At 39.5% G+C, this 19,479-nt stretch overlaps 1 protein-coding gene across 1 annotated transcript in view; it reads left to right on the forward strand.

The window, feature by feature from the left end:
• Positions 1–19,479, forward strand: part of CAPRIN2 (caprin family member 2) — a gene marked incomplete at both ends in the record, with an annotated part of 31,484 nt that overhangs the window by 7,381 nt on the left and 4,624 nt on the right. The window contains 12 exons of the mRNA XM_084205897.1: positions 1,125–1,207; positions 3,020–3,184; positions 3,689–3,732; positions 5,074–5,916; positions 6,775–6,816; positions 11,066–11,197; positions 11,395–11,482; positions 11,931–11,986; positions 12,587–12,688; positions 14,312–14,422; positions 15,052–15,204; positions 18,066–18,249. Coding sequence (XP_084062023.1) covers positions 1,125–1,207; positions 3,020–3,184; positions 3,689–3,732; positions 5,074–5,916; positions 6,775–6,816; positions 11,066–11,197; positions 11,395–11,482; positions 11,931–11,986; positions 12,587–12,688; positions 14,312–14,422; positions 15,052–15,204; positions 18,066–18,249 — 2,003 coding nt within the window. The remainder of the gene's footprint in view (positions 1–1,124; positions 1,208–3,019; positions 3,185–3,688; positions 3,733–5,073; positions 5,917–6,774; positions 6,817–11,065; positions 11,198–11,394; positions 11,483–11,930; positions 11,987–12,586; positions 12,689–14,311; positions 14,423–15,051; positions 15,205–18,065; positions 18,250–19,479) is intronic.

Below are 19,479 nucleotides of genomic sequence, written 5' to 3' on the forward strand. Positions count from 1 at the left end.
CTTTAGAGGGAAGCTGCAGTAATCACAGCCTCAGGTGCAGGTTACAGACAGACTTTGTCATTTTGTCTCTCCATGGGACTGAGGGGACAGTCCAATACCATCCTCAGCAGGGAGGCTGGGGATGTGCTAAGCATGCAGTAAAATCAGAACTCTTTCTGTATTCCATTTACATTGATGATTCAGAAGGTGTGCTTTATTCCAGAGGAATGTAAGATGGTGTTCTTGCTGTTAGCTTCAAAGTGGTTTTAAAAAATTGCCTGAAGTTTTTGATAGCTCTGCACTAAATGTCATGCATGTTACCATGGTGTTACAGAGGTAATGTCAGTATCATTGCTCATGTGGCACTGCTCTGGTGCTGTGATTGCTCGTGCTTAGTGTCACAGCCTATCTGGTAGCATAGTGCAGCAAGAATTGTATTTGAATAAGTACAATAAGTTGAGACACTTTATGGATAAGTCATGCTTGACTATGGACTAATTCTTTAAGTGCCTCAAAATTCTAGTCACTTGTCATACACTAGACTTGCCTAATCTTTGCTCTTAAGTTAACTACTTCCAAAGAACAGCTGCTTATGAAAAGCTACTCAACAGGAGTAACTCATCCCAATGAAGTAACTTTGTTTCTAGTTTACTCTTGTGGTATTACTTCTACAAGAAGCATAATCCTTTCCTTTGGGATACTGTGTTTCATTGCAGTGGACTGAAAATTCCATCTTCTGGAGGAGGTGGATCTTGGACCTATAGTAAAGTTTCCCAGGAGCTGCTAGTTAGTGAGAATGGCAGCTATTGTTGGTTGCACCTGTACAAGTTCATCCAGTAAATGTGACCAGCTGATTTAACAAGAGTTGTTGCCCTGTTTGGGAACCCTGGCTTGTAATGAAATTCAGCTATGTGGGTGCTTAGGATCTCTGTATTGACCAACAAAAGTGAGGTTTGCTAGGTTAAATCCTGTGCAGACAGACAGCTGAATTGCTTCTAGTGATTTCAGAGCTTACTATTCACTCTGTATGCAGGACATGTATGAAGGCTGGACATGAATGAATGTTGTAAAATGAGGGGTATTGGGATAGCGCAGCACTTGATCTTGGCTATGAGTCTACCTGGTAAAACTGTCCTTTGTTTTAGTGTTGAAGACCAGATGGAGCAATCATCTCTCTACTTCTGGGACCTTCTAGAAGGAAGTGAGAAACCTGTGGTTGGAACAACATGTGAGTGTCGCATCTAGAGAAATAACTTAAAGATCTAAAATATGTGTGCTTGTTAAGCATCTTAAAACCAGTGAATGCACATGAAGGTTACCAAATGAACTACTTTCAAGTGATGTGTGTATCTTGATTATCCAAGGATGAATAGTTGTTCCTAGTTCAGTTAAGTACAGTTCAGTCAATGCCACATGCTTTCATTTTCCAGTCAAGACTTACTCTTCAATCAGTGTACTAGCATATTTTTGAGGAATACTGATGGTAGTAATTCAAAACCTGATGCATGAATACCTTACAGAACAGTGGGAAGCTTTTTGTAAAGTTCTGTGCAAATGGGAACTTGGAACAGTTCCCAGCTGTGAAGTGTTTAGTTGAGTACCCCAATGTATTGCAAAGCTGGGCTGAAGGTTCCACAGCATTGAAGAATCTTCTTTCTTTGTAGGAATTCTATACTCATACCTGTTGTTGCCCTACAGCGCAGGATACCACACTAGTTGTTAATGGAACTTGCTGGGATTTTTCATCATGCACAGTTGCAGTCTTTCTTTGATGTAATGGAAGAGTCCTTACTTTTCAAGCATACCAAAATCTGTAGGACTCTACAAATCTTCTTCCATTTGTGGCACAGTTCCAAAATCCCTGGTTGTAAGCCAACATACACATTGTGTTCCTATTTACAGCTTGCTTGTGAGGAAACTGCCCTTAATTGAGTTGTAGTGTCTTTCTATTGCAAACAGCCCTTGCTTGTTTTGTTTATGCCAGTCTTGTAGCAGTTGTTACTGACAACAATGTCAATAACTGTTAGAACAGGGCATTAGTGTGACCTGTTTAACTTGCACATACAGGTACCCGAATTGACAACTAGGTGTTAGGTCTTTCCCTGTAGCTCTGGACAAACTGCAGGCTTGGATTGCTGCAGGCTGGTAACCTTAGCCTTGTATCTGTTGACATGAATAGATTATCAGTATCTATCCCTTTAGTGACAGTCTTGCATCCTTTGTGTGCAAGCTAGACTTCAGATAAAGCTGTTAGGTTGTTTTATTAGCATTCATTGCCTTGGAAGACAGTTTTTTATAGCCGTAGTAAATTCTAGCTACAATTCTTGTTTGTGTGGTTGTCACTAGTAGGAGTGATCTTTCACTGAAAGTTCTTCCTGTTCTCAAGGCTGCCCTGTTTCCAGCTCCTCTGAAACAATTTCTAGAATCACTGTTACATCTGAGGTCTTACTCTGTACTTTTAACTGCTGTCTCTTGTTTGCACAGAGGAGCAAACTGGACACTGCTTCTCAGAGTACAGTTAAGCTTTTGTTCAACCATGTCAACTCAATCTTTTCCAGCTTCAGAGGAGTAAGTTTGTTCTGGGATCACTCCCTTGCATTTCCCCTGCTTGTTTCTACAGTTCTTAACTTTTCTTTCTGAGACACCATCCTGTTATCAGCAAGAATGTCTTGTAGAGTACTTCCATTGTGACTGTTTAGCTTTACCTCTGTTGCAGTCTCACATGATTTTAATATCAAAGCTGGCTAGCTTATACATGGTAAACAAAGCCCTTTCCAAGCATATGGGAGACCAGGTGGCTCTGTGTTTACCTTGTGGGCATTAAGCACAAGCTGCAAAGATGTTTTCAACTGCATAAAATTGAGCAGTCTAATAAATAATTTCCTTTAGTAAAACATTTTGCTATAGCTTGGCAAGATGTGTGAACTTGGAGTAACTGCAGTTCATATAAAGGGAGGAAGTAACAAGTCTTTATCTGTAATCTGAATACCCCTTAATTTCAGATTTTGCTATTTTAACTTTATGGGTTTTTACTCTTTAGATAAACACATGAAGGACCTGTTGTCCAAGCTTCTAGACTCTGGCTACTTTGAAAGTATCCCGACTCCTCGCACCACTGTGCCAGTAAAAGAATTGGAAGAAGAAATAAATAGAAAACCTGAGAAAACAAGACAGCTGTCAAAAGGAGAGTCTGCCAAAGAATCAGGTGGAATTACAGGGTTCAATTTTTATATCAGTGTTGGGAAAGGCTTGAACTGAGCACTGACTTTGCATAGCTTGGTGCTGAAACTAATGCTGTGCTGTAGTTTACTTGCAGTGTAACTGAAATGGAACCTGCAGGGCTTGCAGTCCTATTTTAGCTAGTAATGTAAAAAAAAAAAAAACTTTAAATCATAGTAAGAGAATGCTTTTGCCTTCTGAGCAAGTTGAAGATGTGGGGACTGTCTGGTGTGTAGGGAAAGTTACATATTAGAATAACAAAATTATAACTACTATAAAATGTTTCTTGTTTAACTGTAAACTTCTGCAGCTGTAAAACTTAGAAAATAAAAGCTTGTCTAGAAATAGCATGTTGAATGGCAAGCTGAGCTTTCAGAATATCTGGTTTAGCAAATTGGTACTACTATTTAAATAGATTTAAAGAGTTGCTACTGTTTGATCTGCCCTTCTGCATTTGATCAGTTGAAACAAATTAACATCCTTTTTCTAGAATCCATTATGGAGCTTATGAAATCTGAAATACAGCCACAGGAGGTAAGATACTCTACTGTTAATTGCTTGCCTTTAGTATTGTGATTTTTCAGACACACATTTATAAGTGCTCTTCTGCAGCCCTTTTTTAAACTTAAAAAGGGAGTCTGAAAGTAATTTAAGTGTTGCTTGATGTAGGAAGCATTAAAGACTTGGTTGCATTTGTTTTTAACCCCAAATTTATGGCATCTGGTGTTGTATTTTGGGATGAATGGAGCAGGATTACATGAAGCAGTATAGTACTTTAATGCTCTGGCACTTTCCTGAATAAAACAAAGCATCTGCCTTTAGAGTGGGAACACTGATCTTTTGTGTACTGTGGAATAGAGAAAATAGACATCTGCTAAAGCCGTCTGTAAAAGCTAAGCAATGCAGTAGGCTTGATATTGGTGGGGTTGAGAGTGATGTTGGTCTAACTCTGATTTGTCAGGAAGGTAGGAAACCCAAGACAGACTTGTGTGCATGGGGGTGTGTAGACCTGTTTCAGCAGACTCCTGAACTTAAGCTTTGACTGTCAGTAGCATAGAAATCATTAGTTTGAATGATTCAAATTGGTTCAAAAGGTGGGGAAGAGTGTCATTTTCCAAGTGGAAATACTGGTTCTTAAAATGCTGAATCCCTGTTTCCCAGGTATCCCACTAGAGGGTGTACTGTAGAACAAGTTTTTGTAACTTACTGCTAACAGTGTTACCTGACTCTCATCTGGTATCTAGCCAGAAAAAATGTCTCAGCCAGTGAGCCTTGCACTTTTTTCACTTCATGTACTTGCTTCCTGTCATGACCAAGTGGAAACTTAGAAAAACTTAGGAGATAATCATTGAACTCTCAGACTTAACACTAAACACAGCCTGCAGTTGAAGTCCAGTGGTAGTTAATCTAAGACTCTGGTGACATTTTAGTGCCAAAACCACTAAGAATGAGGGTTATACTTGGTTGCTGGGTCTAGTATTTTGGGATGCTTAGCAGAATGTCTGCCAATATAGTACCAGAGCTTTTTAGGTGCTTAGAGAGCTACCTTTATAAAAATCACAATTGAACTTGATGTTGTCCCTGCTTAGGAACATGAGGTAGCATTGAGGATAAGGGCAGTAGATGCACTCAGCTGGGTTTTACTTGTGCTGTTCAGCACTGTTCCCTGTTTCTTTGTGGCATGCCAAGCAAAGCTAGTCTGCAGTGTTGTAGGATAAAGCCATGGCCACATAGTTTCTATGACTAGTGCTTAGACTGTCTAGGCTCTGCTTTTAGTCAGCAGTTTCCAGTAGCTGGGTGACCTTATTTAACTGACCTGAACTGTAGTAGCAAAATGTGTTCTTGGGAGCCATTAAGTTTCTTTGGTCTATATAGTTTCTCAACAGGCGTTATTTGCCTGAAGCAGAATACTCTGTCAAGAAGAAGCCAGAAGAGCCCAGATCTTGGGAAGCTGAGTGTGCTAGAAAACAAGAACCTCCAAAGTCCTGGGAGATGCTTGTTGATATTAAAGAGCAGGAACAGAAGCAGAAACAAGAGACTTTGAAGCCTTGGGAAGCTCGTGTTAGACAGCAAGAACTCAAGAGACCAGATTCTCCAAAGCCTTGGGAAGCTCGTGTTAAAGAGGAGGAACAGAAGCGTGAGTCTGCAAAGCCCTGGGAGACCCGTGTAGAGGAGGAACAACAGAAGCCGGAAGCTCCAAAGGCATGGGTAGCACGTGTCCAAGAGGAGCAGGAGTCTCCCAAACCCTGGGCAGCAAAGGTCAGGGAAGAGCAGGACCAGAAGAAACAGGAATCACCTAAGCCATGGGTAACAAAAGTTAGGGAAGAGCAGGAACAGAAAAAGCAGGAGTCCTCAAAACCTTGGGTAACCAAAGTTAAGGAAGAACCAGAAGAAAAGCAGGAATCTCCAAAACCTTGGGTAACCCAAACTAGGGAGCAACCAGAACAAAAGAAGCCAGAGCCTATGAAAACATGGGAAGTGCCTGTTAGGGAAGAGCCAGAGCAAAAGAAGCAGGAGCCTGTGAAGGCTTGGGCTGCACATGTTAGGGAGGAGCCAGAACAAAAGAAGCAGGAGACTCGAGAGGCTTGGGAAAAAGCTGACAGGCAGCAGCAAGCGTCATCACCACAGTTACAGAACCCTCCGAAGACCTGGGCAGCTGCCAGTATGGGGCCAAAGGAACAAATGGGCCCAAAGAAGTTTGATATGGAACCCAAAGAAGTGAGTTGGCATATGTAGTGTTATCTGTCATAAGCTTTTGACATCAGTGTATTGAAATAAAGCCACCTATTAGCAGAGGGTATCTAAGGTGGATTTTGTAGGTCAATATATAGACTCCTGTTTCATTCTTTCTTGGGGGAAATATTTCTGGAGACTAAAGTTTATATTTGAATAGCAAGATGGTCTGCTTTGCACAGTATTGCTGTGTTTGAACCTTGAATAACTGCTTTATGCATAAGACAGAAGAATTAACTTGGTTCATCTGTAGCTATTGGCTCTGGCCTCTGTTAGCAGTACAAAGCAGGTATGACTCATCCAGGGATCAAATACTTTGTGGCTGCATGTGAATAACACTTCAGTAGTTTTTAGGCTTTTGATTAAAATAGCTGCTGATTCAAGAGAGATCTAATGTCTAGATCAAGCAATACCAACTGTACGGGGGCTTAAATATGTATTTCCAGATGAATGCATAAACCATATTGCTGTCCTGGGAGTCTAACAATAGCATAGTGTTAGAAATAGAAAAGAAAATCCATTGCATGGCTTACAGCTGAACAGGCTGCTACCCTTTGATTACATTACCTTCTTTCTCACCTGTGCCTGGGTAGCAGCAACACTGGTCACTGTAAAAAGAGATAACTGAGCTTTGAGTCACTAAGAGAAATGCTAATCTAAAGGTAGACTTCAGGAAGAAAATATGGGGAATTGAGCAGTTCTCTGTACACAGTGTTGTAACCACAACTATCTTCCTGCAAGAAAGCAGGAACCAGTATACCACGTTACTCATTACAAATGATTAAGCTTGTATCTTGTCAGTAAACTTGGCAAAACTGAAAAAATGGATGTTCTTGTGTCTAGAGGCGGGACCGCAAACCGAAGGTTGAATATGAGATTAAAAAAGTATGTAATGATGCAGCACTGGGTAACAACATGGGGATTAAGGGGTTTCAGCTTGAGCCATCTTTACACTCAAGCTGAGTAGAATCTTGTGTTCACTGGTGGTGGTGGTACAGGTGGAAAACCTGGCCTTGCCTCACTAAGTAACTGAGCACAAATAGGTGTTGTGCACCCAGCTATGCACAGTATTCCTGTAACTGAAATTAAGTACTGGAATAGTCTCAAGCATTTGTAAAGTCCCTTGAAATTTCTGGTGTCAGATTACCTTAAATGCAAGGTGGTTCTTAATAAAAAGATGCTTCCTCTTATTTTTATATGGGATGGATAGATGGATGGCTTAAGTGGTTGAGAAAACAGCTGCAGTGAGTAAAGAGGAAGGTCTCCAGTCATCTGGAGAAACTTGCAAACTGCTTCAGAATCTCCCTAGTAGTGTGCAGGTGTGCAATATACTGACAAAATTTAACTGCTGGAATGTTAGGCTGCTGAAGGGGGATTGCTGAACTAAGTAAACAAAACATATTTTAAAGTATTCAAACTTGGATTTACCGTAGGAAAACATCCTATTTACCATAGGAAAACATCCTTGGATAGAGCATAGGAAAACATCAGCTGCCTTTATTTTTGCTTAATAGCTATTGAGAAATCCTAATACTAAAAGTATATTGAATGAGTAGAAAGCAGTGTACTATCAATATAACTAGTTTCCATAACCAGTTTAAGAGAGATGTCTTTGACTTGAAGTGGGTACAAAGAACAATTAAAATCATGTTAAGCTTTTCAGATAACAATTTCTTTTGTCCTTGCTTATGTAAAAAAGAGGCTGAAGCCTCTTGGTGCTGTAGCTGAATGTGTTTGACTCTGAGAAAATCTATAAATGCTTTTGTGCAGGGATGTAGGCATGGCAGATGAAAGACCTGTGCCACTGCTGCTGCCCTCTGAGCTGGATCTAACTGTTAGAGCTCTGGGGTCTTTAAGAAGACTATGTCTTGAGATATTAAACTATGCTTGTTTAACTTAATATACTGTAAAGTGGAGTACCTAAGAAGCTAAGCTTAAGACAGTAGGGTGAACTGATGTGCAACCTGTTTAACTGTTGTTCTGTTTAAATGTTTGTGCAACCTGTGGACCAGCAAACTTGGTTAGAGCTGAATTTGTGGCCTGGTATGGAAAAGCAAAACAGTTTGGCTTGTGCTGTCATCCAGTGTGTCATTTGGTTCATACCCGCTCTGAATGCTGCTCTGATTAGAAAGCTGATTTTAATTGTCTATCTACCTGACAATCACTACTTACAGCTTAGGTATCACCATTCCACCTCATTTAGTACTCCATAACTAATAAACCTAATGAGGAGTTCAAGTCCTGTCGCATAGAATGAAGCTTCACTAGTAAATGAGATGGTTGAAGTGGTATGTTAGTGTTGCATGTAAGTAGACCTTCAGTCTTTAAAAATTCCAGCTTTAACTGGAGTCCCTGGTAAATTTGCATTCTGACTAGCCAAATTCCTAAGTGGTTGTTGGTTTATTTGCAATGGCTTAACCGGTCCTAGAAAAAATTCTAGATGTTTCACCTCTACTTTTAGTCAGCCAGTTCTCTGGATGTAAGTCAATGTATGAGTAGTGTTGAAGTTAAGTTTCAGAAGCATTTCTTATGACAAATTAAACTCTGAATTTACCTCTGAATTTACAGTGCTATTCAACTGTAGTGGTTCAAGCACCATTCAGGTTAATGTTAAGTGATCTTAGCATGTGCAGGTTTGATCTGAGCCAGACTAATAGGTCAGAGTCTGCTGCTAGCTTTTAATGCCTACCAGAAACAGCATCTAGAAAGAAAACATCTTAAGAATGTCAAATACCTGCTCTTCTTCAAAGCATCTTTTTATGAAAAAGCATAAAAACTGAAGTACTTTTATTTCCTGATACTTTTCTCTATATAATCTTATATTGCACTTAAATATTGTAGTTTTGAACCCCTAGGTACCAGCAAATCAATATGAGGTAGCTTCACTGCAGCTTCTTCTGGCTGGTGTATTTTAATATCTATATGAACTAGCAAATAACTTCTATGGAATAGAAAGTCAGTCTCAGTGTTTCAGTCCCAGCCTAAAGCCCTGATATCATATATGTAACCCTGCATTCTTGTACTTCTTGAAGTAAAGAATGCTACTAACAGAATGCATAGAGTATGAGCTGGGGAAGGAGATAAAGGCTCTGACAAATTGTACAAGCATACAAGAATTTTATCATATTTGGAAGTAAAAGTGACAAGTCTTTTCTGAGTTCATGCCCAAACTTTTTATTTTTTTTGTGTTTAAGGTACAAGTCTCACTCACATAGCTAGGGGACTATCTTAAGAGCTTTAGACTCTGCCAGACTTGACCTGCTTAGGTCACCTAAAGGTGGAAAGCTTCTGTTACCCATTTTCAAACACAGAACCAGTTTGGTCATGTCCCTGTGTCTTAATAGATATGGTAGTGGAGGAGGAAGATGGTAACAAAAGCATTAATCAGTTTAACCCAGAATGGATTTATGACAGCGAGTGTAGTAAAATGAAGACTTTTTGTAAGTGAGGACTAAAAGTGATGGACAGATCCAGATTGCCGGTAACTTAATCTATAACTCACTGAGATTAACTTAATTCACCTCTTTCTTTTGTCCTACACTTAAATCCTTAAAAGCTGTAGTTACTGTTCATATTGGAAACTATAGCAGAACAAACTTGTATTTAACTGGTGGTTAAAGGTAGTGATTGTGCAGCAGAATTTCTAATTTAGATAGAGCTGTACAAAGATGCTCTCTTTTAACTATAGAATAAAGTAACACTTCTCACAGCTCATCAAGCAGTTATCATGTGGCCCACATAGATACTAGAAACTGAGTCCTGCAGAGTTAGTAATGTGCTATAAGCTTCTTGGCTGTGCCTGGCATTGGAATTTCTGCAAAGGCCAGAGATTAGTTTCAGAAAACTGTTGAAAGGAAATGCAAGAGTGTTTTTAGGCTTGTCCTAAAAGTGGACAAAGAGCAGTTCATCAGTTTGTGGTGGATTTAGTGTGACAATTGTCATCATAGCACAAATACCCTTCTGCCATATATTTTCCAATGACTCTATGCAAATAATAACACTGCTGTACAATATATTGAAGTTCTAACTTCCTGTTAGAAGCACAGCTGTTTGTCCTGTAGGGAAAAAAGGCTTTCACATGTTCCTGCATATCTCAACATTTGGGCCAGTTGAAATAATGCAATTAAATGTCTTCAGATTTGCCTCCCTCTAGCTGTACAGACCGACATAAGAGCAGTAAAACTTTGGAGAGCCACAAAAAATTTTTGGTTTAAAATACTTCTCTTTTCCATGTTGCTTTCAAAATACATGTTAGACCATCTAGACAGTCTATTATTATTGTCACCTTATTTATAAGAGAGCTTCTGCTGTGTAAGGAGCTTACTATAGTGTTCTTCTGTTACCTTAGACTGACTTGTTCCCTGACAAAACATCTCCCTCAAAGTGCAGTGAGAACCAGTTGGGATGAACTCTTAAGGAACCAGCTGAAATAATCAAGGAGTAATAAAGCCCTGCAAAAGTCCATGTTGGACTCTTGTGTGGGAGCATGGGTGTATTTATGCCAAACTGGGATGTAATACTTTCTGCAGGAGGTGGTGCATTGAGACTATCTGGCTTTTTAGTAGAAACACTTTGGTCTCATCCTGAGTTACTTGCTTGCAATAGATTTCTTGGGTGCAATTTCTTCAGAATGTCTGGAGATGCCTTCCTAAAAGAAGATCTGTACTTATTGGTGTAGGCTCTACTGGGAGAAGTAAACCTTGAGTGATGTAGCTTTGATTTTTAAGTTTGTTCTGGCCTTCAGCTGAAATGTGAGTTTCCTTAGATGAAAGTGCCTAATTTTGCTCTAGATGCAGGCAACTTACTTCTTTACATTTGGCTATAAGAAACTGAAGTGAATTAATCTAGTGAAAGGTGTTCCTGCCCATGGCAGGGGGGGTTGAACTAGATAACCCTAGCTGTCTTCCAGCCCAAACTGTTCTATGAATTTGTGGCTTAACTAGCTGTAGCAACAGGAAGCTGATTTTTTTTTTTCCCCCTAATAAAGTGAAAATGTGATTCAGGAAATATCAATAAGAGCACAGAATTCCTTGGACCACAGTGTCTGACACCTCTAGGTTACTCTGGAAGTATATTGGATAAGGCAGCTTGTCTTGCTTCCAGTATTAGATTTAATGTAACTTCTCCTTATTAGGTGCCTAAACCTGTACATCAGCCAGCTGCAGAATTTTGCTCTACTTCAGCTCTTCCAAAAGATCCAGTATTGAGAAGGGAAAAACTTCAGGATCTGATGACTCAGATACAAGGGACTTACAACTTCATGCAAGTATGTTTTTCTCTGCTGCTGTAGCACACAGCTCCTGTTCGTACTGGGTTAGGGAAAAGAGTGCTGACAATGTGTGTTGGCACTGAATGAATGAATTTAGCCCTAATTAGCTAAAAGCAGCTTGGCAAGGAAAAATGTTTCATTTGTATCTAAAGTAGAATATTTTTTTCTTCCTAATGGTGATCTTTTTTTGAAAGGAGTCCATTCTGGATTTTGATAAAGCTTCACCAAGTGCCATTGGTTCATCCCAACCTCCTTCAGTTACTCCAGCAAGTAGTCCCATAGGTAGGTGATACTATAAATGTAAATGGTATGTACAATTCTGCAAGCACTAACAGGGTTTGCTTGGGCTGTAGATGAGTAAGCCTGGTGAAGATAACTTCTTTAAATATAAAGAACAGACCGTGCTAAAAGACTGGGTGGATTTGGGGCTGTAGAACTCAATTACCCAGTTTATTAATTTTCTTAATCTGGTAAATCTCTTAATCTGGATATCTTTTCTGTGGTAAAAATATTTTTGTCATTGAATACCTGTCCTCTTTTACCAAAAACTTGAAGTCTTAAATTGGGTGTAGTTTGCTGATGCTAGGTTTAAATATTTGAATTCCACATGGTAAAAATAGTTTGCATCTTCACATGCCAAATGCCTTAAAAAAATAGAAATGCACACCAAAACTATATGTAGTGTTTGAATTTAAAAGTAAATGTTGCTTAATGCATTCTATTTTTACAGCTTCAAAAGAGCAGAAACTGCCAAGTCAGAGTGATTTTCTTCAACAGCCCCTTCAAGTAAGTTGAAGTTAGGACTGAGGACTGCCCTGAAGAGGCAGGTAGAGGTTATTTACTGGCATGGACTTATACTTGAGTTGTTTTTCTTGCCAGTAGCTGTGTTTCATACAGTGTGGTATCTGGTGAGTCTAAGCTCACTCAAATGCTGACAAAGCTGGTTGCTCTTTTGGTTGAAAAGGGGCAATAAATGCTAGAAGTTTCTTGAAGTATGTTGAAGACACGCTGAAATAGTTTGCATTTTTTCCCTTTAGATTCAGGTCATAGTCAGTAGTCATGTGCAGAAGATCAGCTAGTTTCTTTCCTACATAGTGTGTTTTCATCTTCAAGATCCTTACACCAAAGACTGTATCTCAAGCTTTGGTAGTTGTGGTTAAATGAACCTTAAATTCAGTCACTGTGCTTGCATGTCTTGTGACTTTTGCTTTTAAATGTGTTTCCTTACCATGGACAAGAATTCCTAAAGGACTGACTGACTGGTCAAGACACTTCAGTCCCTGAATTATTCTGAGGTTTACTTGGTCATGCTGAGGGTGTTTCACTAAAACCAAACATTTGTTTTGATATTTTCAAAGCCTTATGTCTGTTTTCTCTCCTTGCAAGGCTGCTGCTTCATCAATGGTGCTGCATGGTTCAAACACTTCCCTAGCATCTGCTGATCATGCTCTTTCTGGCTCTGAAACTGAAGACTTGGTGACACCACAGGTACCATACCCCAGGGCTCACTGGCATTGATCTGTGTGACAGCCAGCCCTAACAGAAAGCTCAGCTGGGGCTCTCCTGAATAACTGTACTGGAACAACATAAAAGTGACAGCAGTAGTGCAGCCTACAGTCTGGAATACTTAAAGATGGGTGGCAAATTCTTGATAATACTGCATGAGTGCAAAGTGAACAGTCTGCTTCTTGACACAGGAAGGGTGTGGGATGAAAAGTGCTCACTAAAAAGTGTGATGCACGTTCTTGTGGAAACATGGGAGCAGCATAAATATTTGTTTTGGTTACAGTGTAGAATATTCCCTCTTATGATGACAAAGAGGTTGCATGAATTGAGATGGGTATTGTCAGGAAATAGCAGAGTCTGTGCGTAACCTGAAGACTGAGATATTCTCTCAAACACTATCTGAAGAAATACTGGGAGCTTCACTTTCTGATGTTCTGCTAAGACCTAAAACTTTGCTTGCTTAATTGTATTTATATGCAGATAAACATTCAAATAACATTCAGATATTGTTTAGAGTTGAAAAGTTTCACTTTATGCAGATCAGTCTCTTAAAGATCTCTTGTGAATTGTGTTGCTGTGTTCAAGAACACAGCTGGCTCTTTCCTGTTGGACTCTAATTCAGAGTGTATAGATTATCATGGGAAATGTTCTTGCTTTTTACGTTTGTTTTGCTGATGTACATGTTATCAGCATACTATGTATGTAGCACTTACTCTATTTCTTAATATACTATATACTGATAGGGCTATTAGTCTTACAACCTCTTAATCAGCAGTTTTGTCCCAATTATTGATGCTTTCTATCACTTCTACAGTGCCATGACACTCCTTGTGCTGAGAAGAATTCAATAATTCTGCTGTTCAATTTGATTCCAGAAGGCCTGTGCTGTGCTATAAAGTGGAACTTTTGATTTTATTTTTTTTTTTTGTAGACTGCAAACTTATTGTTTGGAATTAGGATTGCTTGTGCCCAGCCTATCTCTGGTCCCTTCAGCTTGAAGTCTAGTGTTTGTCTTTCTTTTCCAGGAAAAGCAGTTGTTAAGTTTTGGTCCCAGCAGAACCAGGGAATACACTCCATGGTGGCAGTGCTCCTCCTGGTGTGCAAGTACACCTCAGTGCTGAGGCACTGTGATGTGTACATTATGAGCACAGGACTGGTAGTCTTTAGCCCTAGGCTCTGTATTTAAGCATTAAGCAACTCTTATATGTAGCATTACAGGTGTGAGCTAACTCTAGGACACACAGGCTTTGCAAAGCCCTGTTCAACAGAGCTTACCAGTATCTTTCCATTTAATTCAGGGAGACAGGTGTGTGTTGCAGACTTCACTGTAAGTGCTTGAAGGAATCTACTGTTCTTAAAATGATCTGACTTTGCAGGGCTAGTTGTGCAACCAGTTGTGTAAGAAGAGTCATCTAAATCTGAATCTCTAAAGCTAATTACTTGAAGCTGTGGTTAAGATGACTGTTTAATACTTTGGCTTTGGAATTAATGTTTGTCCTGGTCTTTCAAATTCCATTTGTTTCAACTTTAGTACTGGTGTTTCATAGCTTTACCAGCATTCTGTAGTGCTACTCATAATAGCAGGTGCATTATGGCTTCTTCTAGGCATCAACATCACTTTCTCAAGAGAATGAGAAATATACTTCCCAGGCTCTGTATCAGACAAGTTCATGTATTTCTGAGCCACTGATACCTAAAAAGATTGAAATTGCCCAGGTGAGCTATCACAAGTAATGTAAATATTTAAGTTGTTGAAATAGTAAGGCTCTAGATATGTCCCTTTTGACTCCTGTTTTGTGTAAATATTGGTGTTCTAAATCAACACTTCGTTTTGCCATCTGCTCAGCTGAGGCCTAATGCTGGTTAATACTTTGTCTGGACAACTCAGCATTGTATCTAATCTGAAACATAATTAAGTTGGAAAGGGGAAAAAAATCAGACCCCCTAAATTTCCTAAGTTTGTCCAGAAAAGAGAAGTAATTTCTAATATCAGCCAAAGAATCTTTTACTAAATAGAACAGAAAGCATTCTGTGTGTCCTTAGTGGTAGGGAAAAATACCTAATGTCTCTTTATCGTGATATTATTCCAAAGAATGCTATGTATAGTAGCTCATAGGCACATTTCACTTAATCAGCAGAGACTGCAATAGAAGTACTGTTTGCTGAGGATGCACAGCAAGATTTGAAATTGTAAGCAAAAGCTATTTTGTAGCTCTGCTATGTCCAAATGTCATCCTGTAGAAACTGCTGACTTCTGTCAGTCTAGGCTTTAGAACAAATTAACTGCTTCTGTTACTGCCTGATAATTATCAAGTGACCTTTCATTACATTTGTTCTTCCCCCAGGCAACTATTCCCCTCCCAAGTGAGCCGCAGTCGCCATTGCCTACTTCAAGCACCCCCATGCCATCAGTGCCACCAGCACAAAGCTTTCAGTCTCCTCCAGCAAGCAGCAGCTCTGTCACAATAACAGCAGCTCCCTTTCAGGCTATGCAGACTGTAAGTATGCAACACACAGAACTGACAACCATGGGAGTCAGTTGGGAGTAACACTGAGGAGCTGGCTTCTCTTGGAACAGTACAGAACTTGATAGGTCATTTTGTTTTAACAGTAAAATCTAGATTAGTCCTCTGATTCTCTTCAGAATGTAAAACAGATCATCTAAGAACAAAGATCCTGGTTTTGCTCTGTATAGTGCCAAAAAACTAATACTAGGATATCTTAGTAGCCTTAAGCAACTAAGAGGGAGAAGTCAGGACTGAAATCAACAGATTGATAGCAGTGCCCTAAAGTAAGGTAAACTGCACTTACACTGTTCTTGGGAAAAGATTTCAAATACAACAGACTTTGTTGGAGAATGGGAATCCTGAATATCGATATTAGGCCAAAATTCTTTTAGAAGCCTGAGTTTGTCTTGTTATGCTGTTTGCTTCAGTGGGGTAAAATTCAATCCGCTGGAATCCTGAAAAATGTGGTTTTGGGGAACTGGTGTCGCTCATTATCCTATGTTGTTAAAAAGTAGTCAGTGTACATATCTAGGAAATAAACCTCACAGTCTGAGATGTTCATTGCAACTATAAACCATCAGTAATGGAATATGGCCTGAACAAATAGTATCAAACATTGCTACTTCCTGGTAATCTGCAGTGCAGGCTTAGAGAGGTTCAGAGAAAGGGTCTTCATTAAGTACAGGGAAGGCAACATTATTTATTCCTCTGGTACATTCTTCAGAAACATTGATTTAATGGTTTTCTCAAAGCAAGCTTTAGAGTCTCCAAAGGCAGTCTCCATTTTAACAGAAGTACCAGTGTAGTTCACAACTTGCTGGACTCTGTCTTGCAGTACTGAGACATATGTGGTAGGAACTGGTGGAGGAAGGTGTCCAATTAGCCTTTCAAATCACAGGAGTTTACAACTAAAACTTCTGTGACATCCTGGTGTGGTCTGTAGTAAAATCACTGTGTTGACTTTTTCTGCTTGGTTTTCTGTATTTGTAGAAGAGGCTTAAGTCAAACCTACCTCAGAGGCACAGAATTGTGATACACATTACAAATGAAGCAACTCCTGGTAGGGAGGTGGTTTTTTCCTAAACTGGATGTGTTTAGACTATGCTAAGTGGTTAGGTGGTGATTTTCTGAAAGTGGAGAAGTGGCAGCATGCTGTGATTAAGGAATCCAGAGTCATTTAGGGACCCAGTCTATAAGAAGCATCTGTCATGTTATAAATATGGAGTCCTGGTCTCAGTCATTCTGGTTATGTCTGAATTTGCTTGATCATAACATTACCACTGAAAGTTCACTTGAACTATTACCGTGTTTTCAGATATGCTGAATGTCTGAGATTTGCTCTTGGGATTTTTGGGGAAACCTGGCAAAAATCTGTCACAAAGTCACGAGGATGTTCATTCCTCTTGTAGTGGTAGAAATCTTGAACTTTGCAGTGCAGGGTTTTCTTCTTCCCTACATTGCTTAGATTCTCATTGCTGCCAGGAAAGCACAGCCATTGGACTTGAGTAGATAAGCCAGGATGATTCCCTGCCAAATAGTGGTATCACAGTGACAGTAATGGAAGTATCTGATTACAGGTCCTCAGACATCCCATTGCTGCTATTGTGTTTATGGAAGCTTAAAGGCAGGCTTGACCTGTAGCCCTAGTCCTTGATTTGAATTCCACCTGTAACCCTCACTGCAGGAAAAAGCAGACCACTTGCTACAAATTCTTCAGGGTCTGAGTGTTGACAGCCTGACTGCCCTGCCTTCTCAAATTCCTTTTAGGAAAAGGACAGGTTTGGATCACTTTATTTACCAGATGAAGTGATCAAAAATTAAATCAGTTAGTTTTACTTGACAATGGTTTAAAATTTATGCTCAACACTTCAGTATCATGGGACATTTCTACTGCCTCTTAGAGGCAATTTTGGGTTTCTTGACCTTGGAAAAAGTCTTTTTTTTCTTTTTTTTTAATTATAAGGGCATCTACAAATGGCAAGAACTGTCAAGCTGTGAAGCTGTTTCTTGCATCATGTAGCTGTGGCTTTTGCCCAAGTCTGTCTTCAGAGAGTTTATAGTTCTGTTAGATACACTTGTAGACTCAGTACCAGTACTGCTGACAGCTCTTTATGTGAAATTTAGATCCTTTTAATCAAAACAGATGTTGCCTATATGATGTTGATACTAGTTGTCACTTTTGACAGCATTATTTCTGGTAATTGTGTTATTGGCTATAAATACAGTCACTGGAGTGACTGAAGTTTGGGTTATTAGATTTAACTAGCAGTAGTATCTGTTCATCATTGTACTGCCCAGACTATAATATTTGAATGACAAGACTGAAGTGTTTACTCTTGGATAATGTTAAATGAGTAGGAAAAATGAAGCTCTGTTTACTGAAGGGGCAAATGATGTCTGATACAATGTTTGAGCAGATAGCAGTGTTACATCAGGTTCCAAGACATGCAGAAAGACCCAGATTTTTCCCAAATGTGAATGTCTCATCTCAGAATAGGCTGTCCCAGCTTCAGTTTGAGCTGTAGGACAGGTAGTCAGTGGATTTCACAGAGAATTACCCACAGAAGGACAATAGCTTGTTGTATGGTAATTGTTCTGCTGACAGAGTAGCTATGGTCAATCAAGCTGTTCCTTGGGTAATAGCTCCATAAACAGGAGTGTGTTCTGTAAGTTTACTGGGAGGGGAAAGGATGGATTGGTGTATAATGTTTTTGGTTATTTCTATGAAACAGCTGGTGTTCCAGAAATAAGCTAAAAAGCATATGGATGCAAACCTCAGCATGGCGGGGTGGTGGCATTAGGCAGAGATGTTAGCTGGTAGTGTTAAGCACTTGTTTTCAAATGTGTTGTAGGTGTTTAAAGTGAATGCACCACTGCCTCCACGTAAAGACCAGGAAATTAAAGAGGATCCTTCATATGCAGCAGGATATAACCACAGTTTCTCCACAGCAAGTACACAGACTCCTCCTCAATGCCAGTTGCAGTCTTCTCATGTTGCAGAACAAGCTTCTCTTTCACAAGAATCTCTGTCTACAGGTGAGATGCACTTGCACCTGTATTTCAAGTAGTCTTTCAATATGTTCAGTTTATAATAGTATTTAAATTCACTATCATGTGCTGTGAAAACTTCTAACCGAGTGAATTTCTTAACAGGTGCTACATAAATGTCTAATATTAGGCATACATCAACTCTAATGTAGTTGATGGTATGTAAACTTAACTTCAAAACTGCTAGCAGGATGAAAGTCTGGTTCAAACTTGTTTCTGTATGAGATGAACAGACTGTTGCCACTTACATGCCTGAATTTCCCAGTAGGTGAGAAATTCAAATATGTGGTGATACTTGCCAGTCAAACAATGATTCGCTTGGAATAGTAGCAATGATGAAATACTCTTATTTGGAACCATTAATTTGGTCTCTGGTAATAGTGCTGTCAGTGCTGGGAGTTGCTGAATGCTTAAGTAGGAAAGCTGGGTTAAATTTTCATCTGACCTGAGAAATACTGAGCTAGTAAGTGGTCTTCAACACAAACCTGACTTACCTGAGGTAGTGCAAGAGGTGGGTTTGTATAGCTAACACTAAATTTGACATGAAACTGGCTCCTAAATGTCTTGAGGTTTTAGGATGAAAGAAAGTGGCAACTAGGGATCTGTATTTATAAGGCCATCTAATGAAATGGCTCAAGGTCATTTACAACTGCTGTTGTTCTGCCTGAGTGATTTTCACAGGCCTTAGACTAGAAACAGACTGATAGTGAAGTCAGTGAGACATAAAGAACAGTGTAAGTGTAGGAGTCAGGAAAGCATGTTTAACGTCAATGTTCCTTCTCATCACTGAGACCATGGATGCTAAGCCTTCTGGATTTTTTTTGTGGAAAATCATAATTTTTTAATAACCTTGTGCAATGGCTCTGCAGACACTTCACACAGGGATTTATACTGTTGTTCTGGATCAATTTTAAGCTTTTTGGATTGAAATAGAGCATGATCTTGTGGAAATACATTCATGGTTGCAAGGTTTGTGTTTAAAGCTAACCACTCACGTTTGTGAGTGAAAAGCATTCTTGAATAGGTTTTGCTTGGAGTTGAAGGGCCTAGTATGTGGTAGGAATGTCTATTGAAGAGACTGAACCCAAATATCTGCTTTCCATAGTTATCTTATTACTATCTAGGTGTGATGGAGTTTGTCTTGCTGTTTCAAGGGATGTCAGTATTGAGGTGACCTAGTTTATCAGTGAAAATTCTTAAATGTTACTTGATTTTAAC

Source organism: Fringilla coelebs, assembly GCF_963513975.1.
Source record: "Fringilla coelebs genome assembly, chromosome: 5".
NCBI lineage: Eukaryota > Metazoa > Chordata > Aves > Passeriformes > Fringillidae > Fringilla > Fringilla coelebs.